We start from the raw sequence: 19,974 nt of genomic DNA, 5'->3' as shown, positions 1-19,974 counted from the left end.
CTGGTGAAAAATGGTGAAAACATGGTGAAATACTCATGATCAGGTCAGGAAATCTGGAAAACTGGTGAACAAGTGGTGAAATATTCATAATCTAGTCAGAAAAAAAAAAAAATGGTGACATTCATAATCAGAAACTACACTGACCTAATAGTTCCTCATGGGCCATTGATTGCTGTTATAGAAAGGGCATTAATCAGTTACAGATACATTATTTACTGTTTAGTGTCACCCAAATGAGGATGAGGTTCCCTTCTGAGCCTGGTTCCTCTCAAGGTTTCTTCCTCATATCATCTCAGGGAGTTTTTCCTTGCCACCGTCGCCACATGCTTGCTCATTAGGGATAAAATAAGAATAGAATAGTTTAATAATTTAATTTAATAATTTATTTTTATTTCTATTTATTTATTTATTTATTTATTTATTTATTTATTTTCCCCTCTCCTTTCTCTGTTTATCTTCTTTTGTAAAGCTGCTTTGAGACAATGTCCATTGTAAAAGGCGCTATACAAATAAAATGGAGTTGAATTGAATAATCATGTCAAGAAATCTGGAAAAATGGTGGAAAAATGGTGGAAAAATGGTGAAATGCTCATAATCAGGTCAGGAAATGAAGGACTCGATCTCCAATGGTGTTTAGTCCAAGCTTTAACATGATAGCTAGCAACATCTCCGACCATGAGCTAATCAGTACAGATTTCTGTGTAAGAATAAAAGAGAGGTTACAACTTTTCTCCTACTGTTCCAAAAAAAAAAATGTGTGCAAACTGTCAGTGTAGCTGCTCAAGATGTATATGAGAGTGGAAGCTAGCCTTGGTGTTAGTAATAGTTAGCTATACCATAAATGAACTAGCTAGCTAAAGAATATGTTGTATGTTCATTCACAACATGGCAAGTGAGAAGCATAATTCACAGAATATCATGAAAACCGATGTGTGAAAACAAGCAGATCTGTGAGGTTAGCATGACCGCTATAGAGTTCCTCACACTCTATAGGCATAAACATATTCCCCAAACATACAAATATGACCAAAATGCACAACATTTCTTCTGGATCTTATTTTAATTTTTTACTTTATTGCTTTAGCTGTTATGAGAATTGACCTTAGGATGTGTTATTAAGCTCTCTTAGCATTAAACTAAGGAAACATTAGCAAACTTAGTGAGCTAGATTTCTTTGTAAACATTAGCTAGATACACTAGAATGCAGGTTTAGCATTTATTTTATTTTATTGAGAGTACACTGTGGGGGGAAAAAATGGATGATTTAAAATGAATTAAAATATAATTAAGTATTGAAATCATGTTTAGTGGTGAAATAGCAATTTAATTAGCTTGTGTAAAATCTAACCGTTTAGTGCAAAAGGTTGATGGATGGACGAAGGGATGGAAAAATACAAAATAATAATGGACAATATTTATGATCCGATTATGTATCCTAATGAGTACAACCATTATAAAGTGATGAGCATTTACTTCTCGGGAGTATGCACCACAGGACTGATGGCTTCGCTAGTGCACACTCTGTCGCCTTTAGAGCTCGAATATGTAAATGAAACGGTGCAGTTGGTGGTGGTGGTGGGGTGGAGGGGGTGGATGGGTTTGGTACAACAAGAACCGGCACTGAGAGAAACCTTACTTCCATATAGAGTTGTTGCAGCAGGAAGCCAGCAGGTCAACATAATGTTGTAATGCGACCCCCAACTGCTCTGTTCACGAGAGAGAGAGAAAGAGAGAGAGAGAGAGAGAGAGAGAGAGAGAGAGTAAATCAGTGATGTTTAGTCTGCCTGTACGGACAGTCAAATGTAAAAATAATTCCTGCTGCTCGGATAAATATTCTGAAGGGCGTTATAGCCAGCGATTTTGCCCCAGGCCTCTGTTTCCTGCTGATCTAACCGTCAGCTGAAAGTGCTGCGTATGGCAGAAAGAGCATGTAGAAGTGAGATGAGTCTCAGTGTAGCTGCGTAGGAGTTCAACATCAGTGCTGGATAACCACAGCATGCCAGATCACGCTTATTCTGTGTTCCAGTCATGTTTAATACTCCTTCATCAGGGTCCTCTCGCCATTTCATGAAGTTTATTATCAATCTTTTTCTTTAACAGCGGCTCTGACAGTAATTCCGGTAGTTATTATTAGTCCCTGATTATGTCAAGTGCTCATACGGATATGTTGTTTCTATAGTAACAGTTAATTCACAGGGACAGACTTGTATGACAGACACTCTGCAAGAGTAATAATGAATGCCTTTGTTATTGTTAAACAAAGGGAAAAAATGTAATGGTTGACTTGGTGACGTTTTATTATTTGACATTTTGGGAAGGAGTCTTCGGTGTCAGTGCTTTGTAACGGTCAGTGGTGGAGTGTGAAGTTGGTGTTTTTATCCATTTTTGATAGATAGATAGATAGATAGATAGATAGATAGATAGATAGATAGATAGATAGATAGATAGATAGATAGATAGATAGATAGATAGATAGATAGATAGATAGATAGATAGATAGATAGATAGATAGATAGATAGATAGAGGTCAGGTCAGGCACTGATGTTGGACGAGAATGCCTGGCTCGCAGTCTCCACTCTAAGTTATCCCAAATGTGTTCTATCAGGTTGAGGTCAGGACTCTGTGCAGGTCAGTCACGTTCCTCCACACCAAACTCACTCATCCATGTCTTTATGGATCTTGCTTTGTGCACTGGTTTGTAGTCATGTTGGAACAGGAAGGGGTCATCCCCAAACTGTCCCCACAAAGTTGGGAGCATGAAATTGTCCATAATGTCTTGGTATGAATCTGAAGGATTAAGAGTTCCTTTCACTGGAACTAAGGGGACGAGCCCAACCCCTGAAAAACAACACCTGAATTCAATCTTTCGGAGGGGTGTCCCAAAACTTTTGGCAATATAGGATAGATAGATAGATAGATAGATAGATAGATAGATAGATAGATAGATAGATAGATAGATAGATAGATAGATAGATAGATAGATAGAAATAGGTGTAAATTCCCAGTGAAAATGTTGGTGTGGTTTACACAGGAAGCTTTGACAGCATGAAGTGATATGAAAGGGATAAAAAAAAAAAGGTGTTTGAAGAAACATTTAATATGTAACTGTACTGGATTGGTGAGAGGCAGGAGACAGCTTGTGTAAACCAAAAATCATATTATCCATAATGTCTGTAGCAGGCATGGAAACGCAGACAGGCAAAGCTAAACAAGAATTAATTCAGAATCATAACTAAGGGAAAGAGAAAGAGTCTCAACCAGAAAAATATAGAACAAGAGAATATATGAAACAGGAAACAAGACATGGACTTGGAGAAAAATGTAGTGTAAATGTACAAAGAACTAAACACAGGATAGCTGAACACCACCAGGAAACAAACCACTGACAGGACAGGAGCTGAGACAAGAGGGGTCAGAAACATGGCCATAAAACCCTGTAGTATTTAAAAAAATCATTTGGAAGCATCTTCAGATTTGAGATTCAGATTTGTTCTTCTTGTTTTTTACTCCTCCTGCCTGGACTGAGAGAAAAGGAAAACTCTGGTCTGTTGTTAATCTTCAGGAAAAATGCCATTCTGTATGTGTTGCTTTGTGGTTCACAGACGCAGCTAATGGTGTGACTGGTGCGAGCTCACGGCCTCCTCCCAGGACCAGAGAGGTGCTAATCAACGGGCAGACGGTCAAACTGAAATACTGCTTCACCTGCAAAATCTTCAGACCGCCAAGAGCCTCACACTGCAGTCTGTGTGACAACTGTGTGGGTAAGTCACAGAAGTGTTCTACAAAAAAATGGGGGAAGCTCTTCGTTCTTAGTTGCCCGAATTCTTACAGAACAATGAATTTCTACATAAAACTGTTAATGATCCCTTCACTGGAACAACAATTAAACCCTGGAAAGTTTAACTGTTTAACCTTTAACCGTACCTTTAATCCTGTTTTTATGTTTCCAGTGACTTTGGAATAACTTTAATGCTGTACTTTTAACTCAAATTTCAGAGAGTAAATTTCAAAGTACATTGTATTCCTTAGAGAAAAGATATATTTTATATATTTATATATTTTTTATATTTTTATATATTTTTTATGGCCTGGTGGTCCAGCAGCAGGATCCCGCGCTGTCATTGCCATGGCCCGGGTTCGATTCCCAGGCAGGGCACCACCCCAGCCACTGAAGAGTTAACTCTCAGTGCCGGTCCCAAGCCTGGATAAAAATGGGAGGGTTGCGACAGGAAGGGCATCTGACGTAAAACCTGTGCCAAATCATGCGGATCGAATGATCTGCTACAAACACCGGACCCTGCCATTGCATATATATATATATATATATATATATATATATATATATATATATATATATATATATATATATATACACACAGTATATAGTTCTATACAAATAGGGAAAAGTAATAATGCTTGATCTCACAAGCTGGTTGGTCCATTGCTGGTTTCTTTATTTTTTCTTTTTTACAAGTAACCACTGGTCAAGTTTAATCACTGATTCGTTATCCTATGTTTAAAAGCGGCTGAATGAGCTCAAAATATATTCTCAACAAACCCTTGAATAACTTCATACTACATAACATAAATTGGATTCATGTCATTTAAGTAAGGTATAAAGCATTTAAATTTATATTTTATACTATAGAATGTTAGGTCCTTTTGGCACTAAGAAGTTAATAAGACAAAAATAACAGCTGTTTGTTTTACTGAGATCCCAGAAAGTCCTCTATTCTGTGCCAGAAATTGTACAATTGACACTGGAGACTCCTTCCATAAATGTTAATCTTGTTACAGAAGTAACATCAGATTTTTTATTATTATGACTGATATATTGTGGTAGATAGATAGATAGATAGATAGATAGATAGATAGATAGATAGATAGATAGATAGATAGATAGATAGATAGATAGATAGATAGATAGATAGATAGATAGATAGATAGATAGATAGATAGATAGATAGATAGATAGATAGATAGATACTTTATTCATCCCAATGGGAAATTTGCAACTTCCAGCAGTATCCACAAGCATAGGTAAACAAGTTATGACAATATCTGTGTACGTTGTTACTATAGAAACAAACAATAAACCATATAACAAAGTCTGTGAATGTATTGGCTATAAAAAAGTCTATATTTTTTTTCCCACAGATCGTTTTGACCACCACTGCCCTTGGGTAGGCAATTGCGTGGGAAAGCGAAACTACCGCTTCTTCTACCTGTTCATTCTCTCGCTGTCCTTCCTCACCATCTTTATCTTCGCCTTCGTCATCACCCACGTCATTCTGAGTGAGTAACACTTCCTTCCCACGCCGGCTCCCACTCACCACTCCGAGTGTCAAGGGTTCACAGGGATTTACACTTCATCCTGCACACTTTTAGTATCATTACTTTAATTCTGATCTCCCACTGCTGTTCACTGTCAGCCTTAAAGAGTGTTTACAGCACAGAGCACTGACTGCAGTCCGTACGGAATTGATGCACAACGTGAATTTTGATTTCAGACTAGATTTGAAATGAAACAAAATATCTATGGTTTATATACCGGATATGGTTTATATGCATCCATACAGATCTCTCCTATACTGTTCCTATTTAACCTCACTCTACAAAATGCTCTGATACCAGCATCTGGTACTGGGTGACAGGAAAGAATGAATGACTTCATGATTAATGATTAGCGCAGACTGCAATCTGTGCTGATGCTGGAGGAACTACAGCATCTTCCTGCAATACAAGATATCTGGGAAAACATCTTACAACACACACGCACACAAACATAAAGGTATTTATATGTGAGCGTGTGCAGAGAAACACATGAGAGCACTTCAGTCCAGCGAGCACTGAGAACTTTGCTTGGGAATCAGTGAGCTATTTATTCTTCCAGATGGAAAATTTCAAGATGAACTGCATGAGGAGTTCACTGATAGCAGCAGACAGTAAACATTGCTAAATGTAATGTTTTATTGAGAACCCTGATTGATTAATACTGAGTAGATTTCTCATGCTGGTGTCAATATTGATGAGCACTCCTCATCGCATCTGTAGTTTATTTAGTAATACGACATGCGCTTGAATTCAAGATGATATTCTGTCATTTTAGCCGGTTTCATATTTCATGAGTCAACAACTTGCATAGAAACCATAGGACTTCAACCACTGTCTCAAGATTTCACCTGATTTACACTCACTATCCATTTCAATAGAAATTTTTAGCTGGACCTTTTCTAGTCTTTAGCTGTCTAGTTTGGGTAAATTTGTGTCCCTGACACCTTCAGATTCTTGTTCTGGACTAATAGAAGTGAAACCTGATGTAGTAGCTCATTTTACATTTCATTTCTGGCATTTGGCAGACACCCTTATCCAGAGCTACTTACAATTTATCTCATTTTTCATACAACTGAGCAATTGAGGGTTAAGGGCCTTGCTCAGATGCCCAGCAGTGGCAGCTTGGTGTTCCTATATACAACCTTCTGATCAGTAGTCTAACACCTTAACCACTTAGCTACCACATCCCATAGTTCATCCCCTACAGAGAACACATCATGTGTGTAAATATGCTAACACCATGTAGCTGTTGAAAGATCAGTGCTTATTTTATCTGTTCTTTAAAAATCTACATTTTATGGTTATTGCATTTGAATCTTTATTATCCAAGTACATGTAATATAGAAAATTAGAAATTAGAGAATAGAATAATTTCTAAATCCAACAACCTGCTTCACGTTTACGTGCTCGTAGGGTCTTGGAAAATCTTTGTCCTCAAAGGTTACTTGGATAATTAAGCGTTTTTAGATGCCAAAATATGAAAGGAACATGAAGTCATGTCACAGCTCATCAATAATGGTGTGTATGAGCACATTGCCCTGAAACTGGAGTGTCCAGTCAGAAGCCATTCCTGAGTCTACTGAAAGCCAAAATTATCTGATTAAACCAGACAGGAAAGAAAACCTGCCCCAAACTGGCCCATTCTCGATAAGACTGGACACCACATCTCTAAATTATCTTTACTTGATTTTTAAATATCTTCTAACAGGTTGTTTTTATCAAATATATTTTAGCATTTTAATATATTGTAGTATCTTGTGTAGAAGTATTCTCTTCTCTTTCTGTTGAAAGACGCTATGATATTCTTTTAGCCTAGTTAAGCTAATATAGTAATAGCTAGCTAGAACTAGGTAGATTCCTGATGACACCTCAGCAAAGTCCATCCATCTATCCATCCATTCCCTTCACTGCTTATTCTATTGGGTTGTGTGGAACCTGGAGTCTATCCCAGAAGACTCAGGGCAACGTACACTCCGGACAGGATGCCAGTCTGTTACAGGGCACAATCACACACACTCCAGACAATTTATAGATTCCGATCAGCTTAAAATTCATGGGTTTGGACTGGGGAAGGAAACCGGGATGCCCGGAGGAAACCCCAGGGGCACAGGGAAGCATGCAAACTCCACACACACACACACACACACACACGGCAGAGGATGGAATCAAACCCCCAACCCTAGAGGTGTGAGGAAAATGTGCTAACCACCAGGCCTCGTTTTACCAAAGTCACCTTTCCTAAGTGTATAATGCGTATTAAATTTGGAAACCTTCTAAGTGACTATGAAGTGCTTTCGAGACACAGTAGCAGCAGTGTCACATTTTCTGCCATTTAGCAAACGTATAACGAAGGAGAAAGAAAACGTTTTTTGTAAGAATTAAATCTCTTCTGTTTTAAATCTGTTCGGGTTTATTTGAGTAAAACTGTCGTTTTTCTAAATCTAAGCTAAACTAATGATAAGAGCCGACTAAGAATGCGTGTAAAATTTATTTTAGACAAAGTCTATGCAGTCGAGGCGAAGGCATCACACAGCATATTATCACACAGCTCACACCTCCAGACCATCTTCTTATAGAAAATGTCATATTGGAGCTGCTGCTGCCTCCAGTGTGATGTAGTGTATGATGGTATGAAATGAATTAGTCCCAGTTCCTCACATCGATCAGCTCTAGAGGCAGTCCAGGAGAGCTGCGGAGTCTGGACACTGCTGATGAGCCAGTTTCCTGTCCCAGCAAGCACTTTATAGGTCACAGAACAGAACCAGCTGCTGTTTACCGTCTCGGTCTCGGCAGACGTAAAGCCCTGAATGCTTTCTTCAGAAATCCATGATTTTACCAGACCAAGCATAAGTCATGTTTAGCTGTGACTCTGCCTCCATATGGTTTTGATTGTGTTACAAATCATTAGCACTCAAAAAAGCTCATGGCTGTAGAGATGAAAAATAAGGCAGGAGCATGGTGGGGTTTTTTTTCCCCCTGGCTTTTAAAGTGCAGTGATTTTTCACAGGACACAAGAGATCGGTTTTTGAGAGAAAGGAAAATTTATACTCGTTACTACGGCTATGCCGAAACACTGACGTAGAGAGAGGTCTTTACAAGATTTGTACTGTATAATCATTGCTGAGATCAGTGCTTATTTTATCTGTTCTTTAAAAATCTACATTTTATGGCTATTGCATTTGAATCTTTATTATCCAAGTACATGTAATATAGAAAATTAGAAATTAGAGAATAGAATAATTTCTAAATCCAACAACCTGTGTCACGTTTACGTGCTCGTAGGGTCTTGGAAAATCTTTGTCCTCAAAGGTTACTTGGATAGTTAAGCGTTTTTAGATGCCAAAAAAAAAATCGTCCATGAAAGGAACATGAAGTCATGTCATGGCTCATCAATAATGGTGTGTATGAGCACATTGCCCTGAAACTGGAGTGTCCAGTCAGAAGCCATTCCTGAGTCTACTGAAAGCCAAAATTATCTGATTAAACCAGACAGGAAAGAAAACCTGCCCCAAACTGGCCCATTCTGGATAAGACTGGACACCACATCTCTAAATTATCGTAGTTGTAGTATCCTGTGTAGAAGTATATAAATAACTGCTAAAATCAGGAAGTGGTCAGAGTCCATATCAGGCATAACATTATGACCACCTGCCTAATATTGTGTTGGTCCCCCTTTTGCTGCCAAAACAGCTCTAACACATCATGCACTGTGTATTCTGACCCCTTTCTATCAGAACCAGCATTAACTTCTTCAGCAGTTTGAGCAACAGTAGCTCGTCTGTTGGATCGGATCACACGGGCCAGCCTTCTCTCCCCACGTGCATCAGGGAGCCTTGGCTGTCCGTGACCCTTTTGATAGATGCTGACCACTGCAGACCAGGAACACCCCACAAGAGCTGCAGTTTTGGAGATGCTCTGATCCAGTCGTCTAGCCATCACAATTTGGTCCTTTGTCAAACTCGCTCAAATCCTTACACTTGCCCACTTTTTCTGCCCAGATCAACTTTGAGGACAAAATGTTCACTTGCTGCCTAATATATCCCACCCACTAACAGGTGCCATGATGAGGAGATAATCAGTGTTATTAACTTCACCTCTCACTTCTCATGTCATGCCTGATCGCTCTATCATTCCTATATGTTGAATATTTAGTATTATGATTTAAATTCAGGGCAGTCCTGACCGGATGACCTCACACTACATATATAATGTGTTAATAATAATTTCAGTCCAGCCTTTCTGTCACACAATGCTCGCCGACTCATAATGACTAATCCCCGATATTGAGTCAGCTCCTACAGGTACGTCTCTCTGTGCTTCTTGTATTATTGTGTTGAGGGTCAGTGGAAACACACTAGACTTTAATTCATCTCTAGTACGATGTGTCTAAATCCTGGTCTTATACAGACTGCATTTTTCTTCCTTCTGATTCAACTCATCAGTGAGTTTGAACTTGGTTGAACCGTGTGAGGTTAGACCCTGCTGTATTTTGTGTAGGTGAGAACACAACATTCACATTCAGGTGAGGACCAGAGCAAGCAGTCAGAGAGAATCTGAGCCTTGCTGTGCTTCTGCAGCACTGAAGAATTGCTGTGAGAATGTGATTCGATCCTGAATCAACCCAAATACTGAAATATTCTCTACATGCTGTGTATTTTCGGTTCTAACAATTTTTATATTTTTTTGTGGATGCCAGCTATTAAACTGACCGAGACACAAGCTGAGACTAATCCTGTTCTTTTGGACCTATATACTTATTTATGCAGCTTACATTATGATATAGAAATAGCCTTTATTTGTCACATATACATTACAGCACAGTGAAATTCTTTCTTCACATATCCCATCCTTGGAGGTTGGGGTCAGAGCGCAGGGTCAGCCATGATACAGCACTCCTGGAACAGAGAGGGTTAAGGGCCTTGCTCAAGGGCCCAATAGTGGGCCCAAAATTTGGCAGTGCTGGGGCTTGAACCCCGATCAATGACCCAGAGCCTTTACCATTTGAGCCACCACTGCCCCATGATAATCATCTGATCTATCACATCACTCTTTGTTCTTTTCTTTAATAACTATGTTAATTTTAAGTGCACTTAGCAATGGTTTGTTTACCTTTTCCCTCACACTATTTCTGACCAGTGAATGAAGTGAACTTTTACTAAACCCCTCAAACTTTTTGGTTTGTTTAATAGAGTTCAGTGTGCAGTGTGAAATCAACAAACAAAACAAACCAGAAGTATAGTTTTTGCTTTAACAGGCAAATAGGTATGAAAATGCTCTTGGAGGTTAGAGGCGTGCTCCAGATTAAAGCTCACTCAACTATAACGCTCCTTCCAGCACTGAGTGAAAGCTATTTTGCTGTTGTGTTTACATGGATGAATAATACAAAAGCTGTTTATGTGAATAAATATAAAAAGCTGAATGATAGCTATGAATGGTTTCTGTTTATTCTGTAAATTTCTGCAGGATCAAACCGGACCGGGTTTCTCAGCGCCCTCAAAGACAGCCCAGCTAGATATCCTTCTGAAAAAATAACTGTGTGTGTGTGTGTGTGTGTGTGTGTGGGCTGAAAGGAGAGTGGGAGGATGCATGCTAACAGTCTATTTCTGGTTTCTCACACCTCCAAACCCCAATGACAAAGAGCAATGTCAGAGAGGAGGTTTGAAAGAACACCCACTTTTGCTCTTTATGAAAAGATAAAGCCGTGTAGAGACACAAATGGAGTTCGGTGAGGAAGAAAAGGAGAAACAGATGATTACTACTTTTTGATTCTGATGAGGCTCCCTATGGCTGTGTTCATTAGCTGAAGTCCACCTGCTGCTTTTAGTGAATTATCAGCTTGTCAGGCTTCGCTTACTGCCTAACAACACACACACACACACACACACACTCTCACACTCTTTCTCTCTCGGGCTAAAGCTTTGTCTCAAATCATGTACTTGTGCACTATGTGAACTATTTTTGTCAAACAAGTGGATCCTCAGACACTTTTCTTCACTAACCATTCCCATCATGCACCACAGGACATAAGGCTAGTCGCAGGGGCTAGTCACAACTTAGAGACAGAACCAACATTGCTACAAACTGCTAATAAACTAGTACATTAAAATGAACCTATTACTATAGTGATGACGATGATTAGATTTACAAGCTAACGTCATAGATTTATAAGCTAAGAGATTTATTTACAGTTTTCTAATCCTGAGCTCTGCATGTTGACGTTCTTTATAGGCTGCTTGTGTTTGAGTTATTGAAGTTTGGATTAAATTCATTCAGTTTAAGTGGCCAGTCAAACAGTCTGTCTGAATGCATATAAGAATAAATATAGTGATTTCCACTCATGTAAATAAATGTAAAAATCCCACAAGTCCCCAGACCCCACTGCTGGAGTCCAGCGGTAGAGCAGCTCCAGTCCTGGACCTGAAAGGTCTGATAACTGGCTGAGTTAGTGGATTAAGTGTCTTAGCAGTAAAGTAAATTTATTCAGAAGGTGAAAATCCCTGATGTCCACAGAAAACCTCTAAAAGGTAAAAGTGGGGCAGCTGAACTCTTCATGAACTAAAAAGATAAACTGGGTTAAAACCTAAGCAGAAACAGTCAACACTGACGTTTAGGGGTTAAAGTGGGATTTAGGAGGTAGGGAAGGGCTACGGCTTACAATGAGGGGACTGTACCATTCACTTCTTAAGAAATGATGTAAAGGAAATGTGACTAAAACAAATCTGTGAGGTTTCTCTTTTAGTCCTTGCCTAGCTTATATTACAATATCTTCTGATTATTATCTGACAAAGAAAATTGCTCGTGTTGTACTATCTCTCCATCCTCAGAGAACACAATAAACAGCATTATTTAGAATTGTTAACTTAGAATAAGACAGGGAAAGTGGTCCATTATGATTATTAAGATTACCTGTATGAAGGTCACACGATTCAAGGTTGCTAGGAATTTTACAACAGGATCTAGACCACCACATTTAAACACAAGCACTTGAATAAAATCACATAAGATTGTAATTTATTAACGGTTTGAAAAGCCCTTTATGTTTTTTAGTGTCCATGTCTGATATGATGCATCCTGTATCAGTGTCTGTGATACACATGGATCATTATCTAAGCTGTGAGAAGAACATATCCAGCTGTTGGACTTAATCCAGCTGTTTGCGGTACGGATGATCAATACTAATTCTCTTGTATCAGGAAGAGAGAATGCATATGTGTGTGTGTGTGTGTGTGAGAGAGACAGAGAGAGAGAGAGATAGAAAGACAAGGCTGTGTTGCCATGGAAACCTTGCTGTGTTCTCCTTTCCTTTACTGGCACACTGTTCTGGAGGTGGTCGTGTGTTTTTTCTCCATCTGGTCCATTGTGGGTTTGTCGGGTTTCCACACCTACCTGATCAGCTCCAACCTGACCACCAATGAGGACGTGAGTATCACAGTCATCACTCGCTTACTCCCTCGCCTGTATCTCACGCTCCTTTTATCCTTACCACTCTGTACCATGTGCTAACTAAACATCACCCAGGATTGTGAGAATGAGCTAAACATGACTAAACATTTTTTCTTTAGCATATTGTATATGAAACATAGGGATGGCAAGACTAGTCTGAGTGCTTCATCAGATTCATCAAACTCCAACTGATGTTTGCGAGTGTTCTTATTCTTTATCTGTGTATTATTCATTTTGCTATTATGAAAAACAATTGGCAAATTTTCTAGGAGTGGGCGGGGTCAAATTTATAAAGCTTCAGAGAGATGAATGGTGAATATATTTGGAGGGTGGAGAAGGCAGGGCTCTAGAGAGTTGAAGAGGGCGGGGCCAGGTAGGTGGTTCCAGAGAGTTAAAGGTGTGCAGGGACAGATGGATAGCTTCAGAGGGATGAAGAAGGCAGGAATGGGTGAATAGCTCTAGAGAGATAATGGCACGGGGCCAAGATGGATGGATCCAGAGAGCTGAAGGGGACGGGGCTGAAACTAAATGAAATTTGACTCTTTTAATCTGTAAACTTCATAAAGTGTAAAGTACAACCTGAACGTATCAATCATAATCACTATAATTCATGAGAAGCACACACACACACCAAGAAATGAATGGAAATGAACTCCATATTACTATAACATAAAAAAAATGCAAAATCATGGCCAATTTCATTCCACAGTTTCATTTCCTGTATGTGTATCACAAAATACAGCAGATATTTCAGGGAGTTATATAACCCCATACTTGTGTATCTGGTCATATTAAACGCAAAGAATTGATCAAAGGGACTGCTCGAGAGGTATGAGAGATTGGAAAGCAGGCTTTATTTGGCCCAGAGGAAGCGTGTGTGTGTGTTTTTATAAAACAGGAAACAAGAAACACATGTCCATGTAGGACTGTTATTACGTGTGAGATTTAAAGCCCCATGACTAAAAGAAACCTTATTTTTAGTTACATAACTAAATCCAGTACTTCAACTGTTATAATACGTTTAGAAAAAACTAAGTCTGGCAACCTTTCAGACAGTAGGATATATATTTTAGAGGATCAGTCCTCTTGGCTTTTAATAGTTTATCAAAACGATGGAGAAATGATTTTCGTCCTGTAGGTTAAAAAACAATCTACTATTTTAAAACATTTTTCACTCCTTGCATTTTTATTTCACTTAAAAGACTTCATATCTTTTTGCCTGGCTAAAGATATTTTAGCTAAAAACAGTGAAATACATACAATAATAATAAGTATACTATGAAGGAATTGTTGTGTAGAGTATATATTATACATACAGTAATTGTGTTTATTATTATATTATATTATATTATATTATATTATATTATATTATATTATATTATATTATATTATATTATATTATAACTGTTTATTATTTGAATTCTCATTCATCCTAAAAAGGCCATGCCATGTACTATAATGATATGAATGATTATAAGATGACTTCTTTTTAAATACTTGTATTATTTTTCACTTGTATATAATTTACTTTCCTGTTTGTAAAGCAGAACATTAATGATTTCCTTTTTTCCTGTATACTCTGAGATTCCTGTAAACCCTCTCACATCCTTATGCCTGTGTGTGTTCCAGATTAAAGGTTCGTGGTCATCCAAACGAGGCAAAGACAACTACAACCCCTACAGCTACGGCAACATCCTCACCAACTGCTGCGCTGCTCTGTGTAGCCCGTTACCTCCCAGGTGAGCCAGCGTCACTCGACCCCACTCTATTACTGCCGTTCATGCTCTCTTCTCTATCAATAAATCACCCTGCTGTTGCTTGTTGTAAAGGAGGAACCATTTTTTAACTGAGATCTTCATCTGCATGCTCAGGAGGTAATTATATTCAGCCAGTGATTCAGGATCTGATTAGGCTTGGTGATGAGTTCAGCGCTTTGCTCGTGAGTGAATATGACTGATGTCTCTACACTCCCTACCAGCAGCTTTATGAGCTTCTCAGCCAGTTGAGCTGTAGAGACGTCAGCATGCTGGTGTTTAAAAGCGAGCTCTCACCATACAGCCTTTGCTTTATTTGTAATTCTGCAGTTTTTCCATTCAAGTACACTTCCTATACCCTGACCAGGCATAACATTATGACCATTGTGTTGGTCCCCCTTTTGCTGCCAGATCGTCCAATTTTCATTTAATTTCATTTCATTGTCTGTACTATCACCCGATCATCCAATCTATCATCCGATCATCCGATCTATCATCTATCATCTATCTATCTCAGGCATCATTGGGCATCAAGGCAGGATACACCCTGGACGGAGTGCCAACCAATCGCAGGGCACACACACTCAACCTCCAAATGTATTCTTTTAATTATTGCCTCGTAACCGATTACCGTATCTGATCCTCTGATGATTTTTTTATTAATTATTTCCTTTATTTACTGCTTTTAACCAGCCTTTTTTGATTTGCCCTCACTATTAAATTACTACATTAACCCACGTCAAGTTCAATATAAATGTAAAAAACAGAAATGTATCATTCTAGTATGAACGTGAGGGACGGACACTGCCGATGGCGAGGATCAAATCGCCCTCAGTAGCAGATCAGACCCAATGGCAGGGGTCCAGTATGTGCACTGCTTTTATTGAACACAACACAACTACATTAAATATAAACAGAAATAAACCATAACTATGACATGGAAACTTAAATAATCTCAACAAAACATGACTTAATATGTGTGTTGCGTTGTAGCTACGCTGCATTTGCTGGAAGACTTAGCAAGATTTAGTCATTTTCAGCTGTCTCTTTGCCTCAGCTGTGCCGTGAATGTGCTTGGAAACTTACAGGCGAATGACGTTAATTAGCATACGCGTGTGAGTACAAAGACAATGAGCTTTTTGTAAATAAGACAGAAATTTTTAGTCATGGCAGTATCTGAGAAGAATCTATTAAAGCCTAATCGATATTTAACATTTCCTAACCCATGATGTGACTTTGAGCATCTGGAAGTTATCAGTAGTCAGTCTGTATCTCAGGCATGCCAGGTGCTTCATTTCTCTCTTCCTCACTGATTATAGTTTATATCACGGCAGCTCTGCTCAGTTCCTGCATAAACACTGTGCAGCTTGATTCCAGTCCTAATCTGAAGCATTTGAAGATCAGAGCCAGGTGTGTTTACACTGAACTGCGCAGTGGAAAATCATCAGGATCTTTCGGAATGAGCCTCGGCACCTCTGCTTTATGTAGAGGAGGTTTATGAGACACACACACACACATTAGAGTTTTGCACACCATTAGCAAGTTTCCATCAAAACAGAGCTTGGTTCAGGGCTGGTACAAGTGGCTGCCATCTGTTCCATGTGTGGGCATGCGGAGTGGGAGGAAGTGCCTTGCGAGACACACACACACACACACACACACACAGGAAGGCAGAGGCAGAGACCCTCTTGATTCCCTCAAGCTCATTCATTCTTCCGTGTTCACCCACGCTCAGTGACTCACATGCTCTTTTTGCTCAAAGCAGCTAATTGCTCCTGTCTCTCTCTCTCTCTCTCTCTCTCCGTCTCTCCCTCTCTCTCTCCTTCAGTTTAATTGACAGGAGAGGTCTTGTAGAACCAGATGCCCCTCAGCCAGCAGCTCAGTCAAATGGGACCAACGCGTGTCCTACAACTCAGCTCCAGAGTCACATGGTAAGATGTGTGTATAAGCCAAAAATTATTAAAGGAATCATTCAGGTGTTTATTCAGTTAAAGTCTTTATCCCCTAAAATCACCCGCCACATGCTTGCTTGAAATCACATTAAGCTGCATTAATATTGCAAAAAAAGCAGTGAGAGTCTGCTTATTCTGCTATGATCTGCATAGTCTCGAGCTTTCCAGAACAGATCCAGTGTTTTCTTAAAGAGAAACTCTTGTCACACATATTTCCTGATATTTTTTCCTCCTCTTTCCAAGTGTCACCAAGATCAGTGCATCCAGAGCACCAAATTCGTTCTGCAGGCCGCCACCACGCCTCTTCTTCATGCCCAGCCGGTGCTGCTGAGCGGAGGCGCCGTCCTGCAGGTCAAACCGCCGATGGCTATGCCTTGCACGCTTCACCCTTCTCTGCCGTCCTCCACTACCAGTCTGGGCTGTGGGGGTGAGCTTTTGGCTTTACACGACCCCGAGAGCCTCTGCCACCACCACCAGCTCAGCCACGAGGCCTTTGCCAGCCCCGAGGAGATGCCCTCCCCGGCCATGGCGCTGCCCTGCGCCGCCCACCTGGCACAGCTGTATGACCCGGCCAGCCAGGACTCGCTGCACGAGGATTCGGTCCGCGGCCTGGTGAAACTCAGCTCCGTGTAACAACCCCGGAAAACACGGAGCCAAAAGCCATAGTTGAATCTTTATAAGACGGTGAAACACTTCCAGTAACAGTTTACCTTTCAGTCACAACAGGATAAAACAGCCTCAAAAGAAAAAAAAGGACCAAGAGCAGTCTTCCAGCTCGTCTGTGTGTTACGCAGGAGAGCTGATCTGTTAGCGCTCTCGCACTACGCCTCAAAATGGACCAGAATCAAATCAAAAGATATCTTAGCAAGTGAAAATATCTCGGGTGAAGGAAAATATATCTTATCTTTCTTATTGGGACACTGCAATAAAACAGACATCAGATTACTAAGCCTAAATTAGAGCATTTTAATCAGTGCAAGCTTTGAAATGATATTCTTTTGGCAGGAAATTTCGCTTGGCTGATTTATTTGGGAAATGAACTTTCCAAGCTTTAAAATTAAACAAAAGAAAAAAGAAAAGAAAAGGACTAGAAATATGTATTTTATAAATACAGCCGCTGTTGAATTCTGGATTTTTGTTTCAATGAAAGTAATGAAAGGATTATATTAATAGTAATGGCGACCGATTAAAAGGGATGTGTCACATAATCTAAGGATTAGGCAGATTAACGATCTGAACATTTTAACAAAAGGCAAAATTCATTGATGTGATGTTTTATGGTGAGATGTTTATTTAACATGTACAGCGTGAATCTCCGTCATCACTTCGTAAAACCACAGGATGTTTTTCAGGATGAAGAACGTTTCTCGTCACTATGTAACAAGCTGTGCTTTTTGTCTTATTAACTTCCAGTGAGAGCTTAAAGAGCTAAAGGCTGGTGCTGGAACATTTAGAGCTGCCTTAACGTGATTGAACTAATTGGCTTCCTTGAAATGTAACTATAAATGGATAAAAAAAAAGGTACGACAGGGTGCTGAGTAGTAAATGAAAAATCATTAACATTAGCAAATTGTTGTGGTGTAGGAGGAATAAAACACTTCAGGATGTGCTGTTATTGGAAAATAAACAGCTTTTAGTTGAACGGCGCTGGGTATTCGGGACGCGCCACACCATCCCTGGATTATTTTTCTCTAACAGCATGCCACCCAGGTGTTTTATTCCTCTATTTCTTAGATAAATTAACCTTTATTCAGGATATTTTCACGTGTTAAAATATCATGTTTGGAGTACATGTAAACAAAACTGACCTTTGTTCCTTGTGCTTCTTGTGTCATTGAGAAACAAAGATGTCCCAGTATTATAGCACTTCAGAATCCTTCATGAGCTCTGGAAGGACCACATCGCTCTCCGTCACGCGCAGTCCATCATTCAGACGGCGGATGTCTTATAGCGCTGAAGACTAAAGACAGTTGGTGTGTAAATGCAATCTCACTGCCTTTTTACATCTCTCTGGGCTTCTGTCGACAATATCGTTCTGGCAATATGGCAATATGACAGTGGGCTTATAAACATGGGTGATTATATTGCATCAGATCTTTTTTGATATGTCTGAATCACACATTATGGTGATGTGATTTATGTGCCAAATACGAGTTCAATGATTTCCCATTGTAGAGGTGATGATCTTGTCAATAAATTTGCAAGTTTGTATGGAATCTACAGTTTTGTCTGGAAACGGCTTGAGTGATTCTCCAAAGGGGGCGTGGCTAAGGTTCTGTTCACACAAGTTGCTTCATTTCATTTCATTTTCTAGACTTTTCAAATCCCGTATATAAAATTATTTACAATTTCTAGTAATTCCGAATGGCGCATTTTCCTTGTGTTCCCAATCAGAAATCATTTTTTGACATGTCATTCGAGGAAGCAACATTCATTAAATTCACACCGATCAGGCATAACATTGTGACCATGTGCCTTATATCGTGTTGGTCCCCCTTTTGCTGACAAAACAGCAATGACCCATCAAGGCATGGACTCCACTAGATCCCTAAAGGTGTGCTGTGGTATCTGGCACCTAGATGCTAGCAACAGATCCTCTTACAGGATACTTTTGATAGATACTGACCACTGCAGACTGGGAACACCTCACAAGAGCTGCAGTTTTGGAGATGCTCTGATCCAGTGGTCTAGCCATCACAATTTGGCCCTTCGTCAAACTCGCTCAAATCCTTACACTCGCCCATTTTTCCTGCTTCTAACATCAACTTTGAGGACAAAATGTTCACTTGTTGCCTAATATATCCCACCCACTAACAGGTGCCATGATGAGGAGATCATCAGTGTTATTCACTTCACCTCTCACTGCTCATAATGTTATGCCTGATCGGTGTAGATCAGCCACAGCCTTGTCATCTTCTTTAAAATTAACTAGTACAGTCTGATAAAAAATGATCAATTATGCTCCGAATTGTGGCTTAATATCATCTTGTCCTATCCTTCTCCATATTTCATATTTGGAAATGAAGAGTATGGTAAAGCAGCCATATGTTTTCATGCAGTAAAATTTGAAACACATTACTATTAAAACATTATCCAGGGTCCATCTATCAGTGATTACATGTTTAACTAGATTTTATAATTGGTCTTGCTAGCACATAGTAACATTTTATAGCATTAATTAATAAATTTATGCACATTAATTAATTAATCGATTGATCCATTAATTAATATTTACTACTAGTTTTATTTGCTATTTATTGCTCTTCAATCCGAAAAGCACTTTCAGCTATATTGCTACTACTACCACCACCAATAATAATAATAATAATAATAATAATAATAATAATAATAAATCTTTAAAAAAACAAAGAATAAATTCCTGAAAGTGCTTCAACTCTAGCTAATTTATTAACATTATTCAAGCTTGTAAATTTGCCTTTTTATTATTATTATTATTATTATTATTATTATCCCACGACACACACACACT

The 19,974-nt window shown here is 39.2% G+C and overlaps 1 protein-coding gene across 1 annotated transcript in view; it reads left to right on the top strand.

Annotated features, from left to right (window-relative positions):
* The window catches only part of zdhhc14 (zinc finger DHHC-type palmitoyltransferase 14), a 31,827-nt gene extending 13,132 nt beyond the window's left edge, over positions 1–18,695 (top strand). The window contains exons 3-9 of the mRNA XM_058379513.1: positions 3,604–3,762; positions 5,159–5,296; positions 10,799–10,847; positions 12,652–12,754; positions 14,408–14,517; positions 16,361–16,463; positions 16,728–18,695. Coding sequence (XP_058235496.1) covers positions 3,604–3,762; positions 5,159–5,296; positions 10,799–10,847; positions 12,652–12,754; positions 14,408–14,517; positions 16,361–16,463; positions 16,728–17,117 — 1,052 coding nt within the window. The 3' untranslated portion in view covers positions 17,118–18,695. The remainder of the gene's footprint in view (positions 1–3,603; positions 3,763–5,158; positions 5,297–10,798; positions 10,848–12,651; positions 12,755–14,407; positions 14,518–16,360; positions 16,464–16,727) is intronic.
* Positions 18,696–19,974: the final 1,279 nt, after the last annotated feature.

The sequence above is a fragment of the Hemibagrus wyckioides genome, linkage group LG25, assembly GCF_019097595.1.
Source record: "Hemibagrus wyckioides isolate EC202008001 linkage group LG25, SWU_Hwy_1.0, whole genome shotgun sequence".
In the NCBI taxonomy this organism is placed as follows: Eukaryota; Metazoa; Chordata; class Actinopteri; order Siluriformes; family Bagridae; genus Hemibagrus; species Hemibagrus wyckioides.
This window is presented reverse-complemented; position numbering and strand designations above follow the sequence as displayed.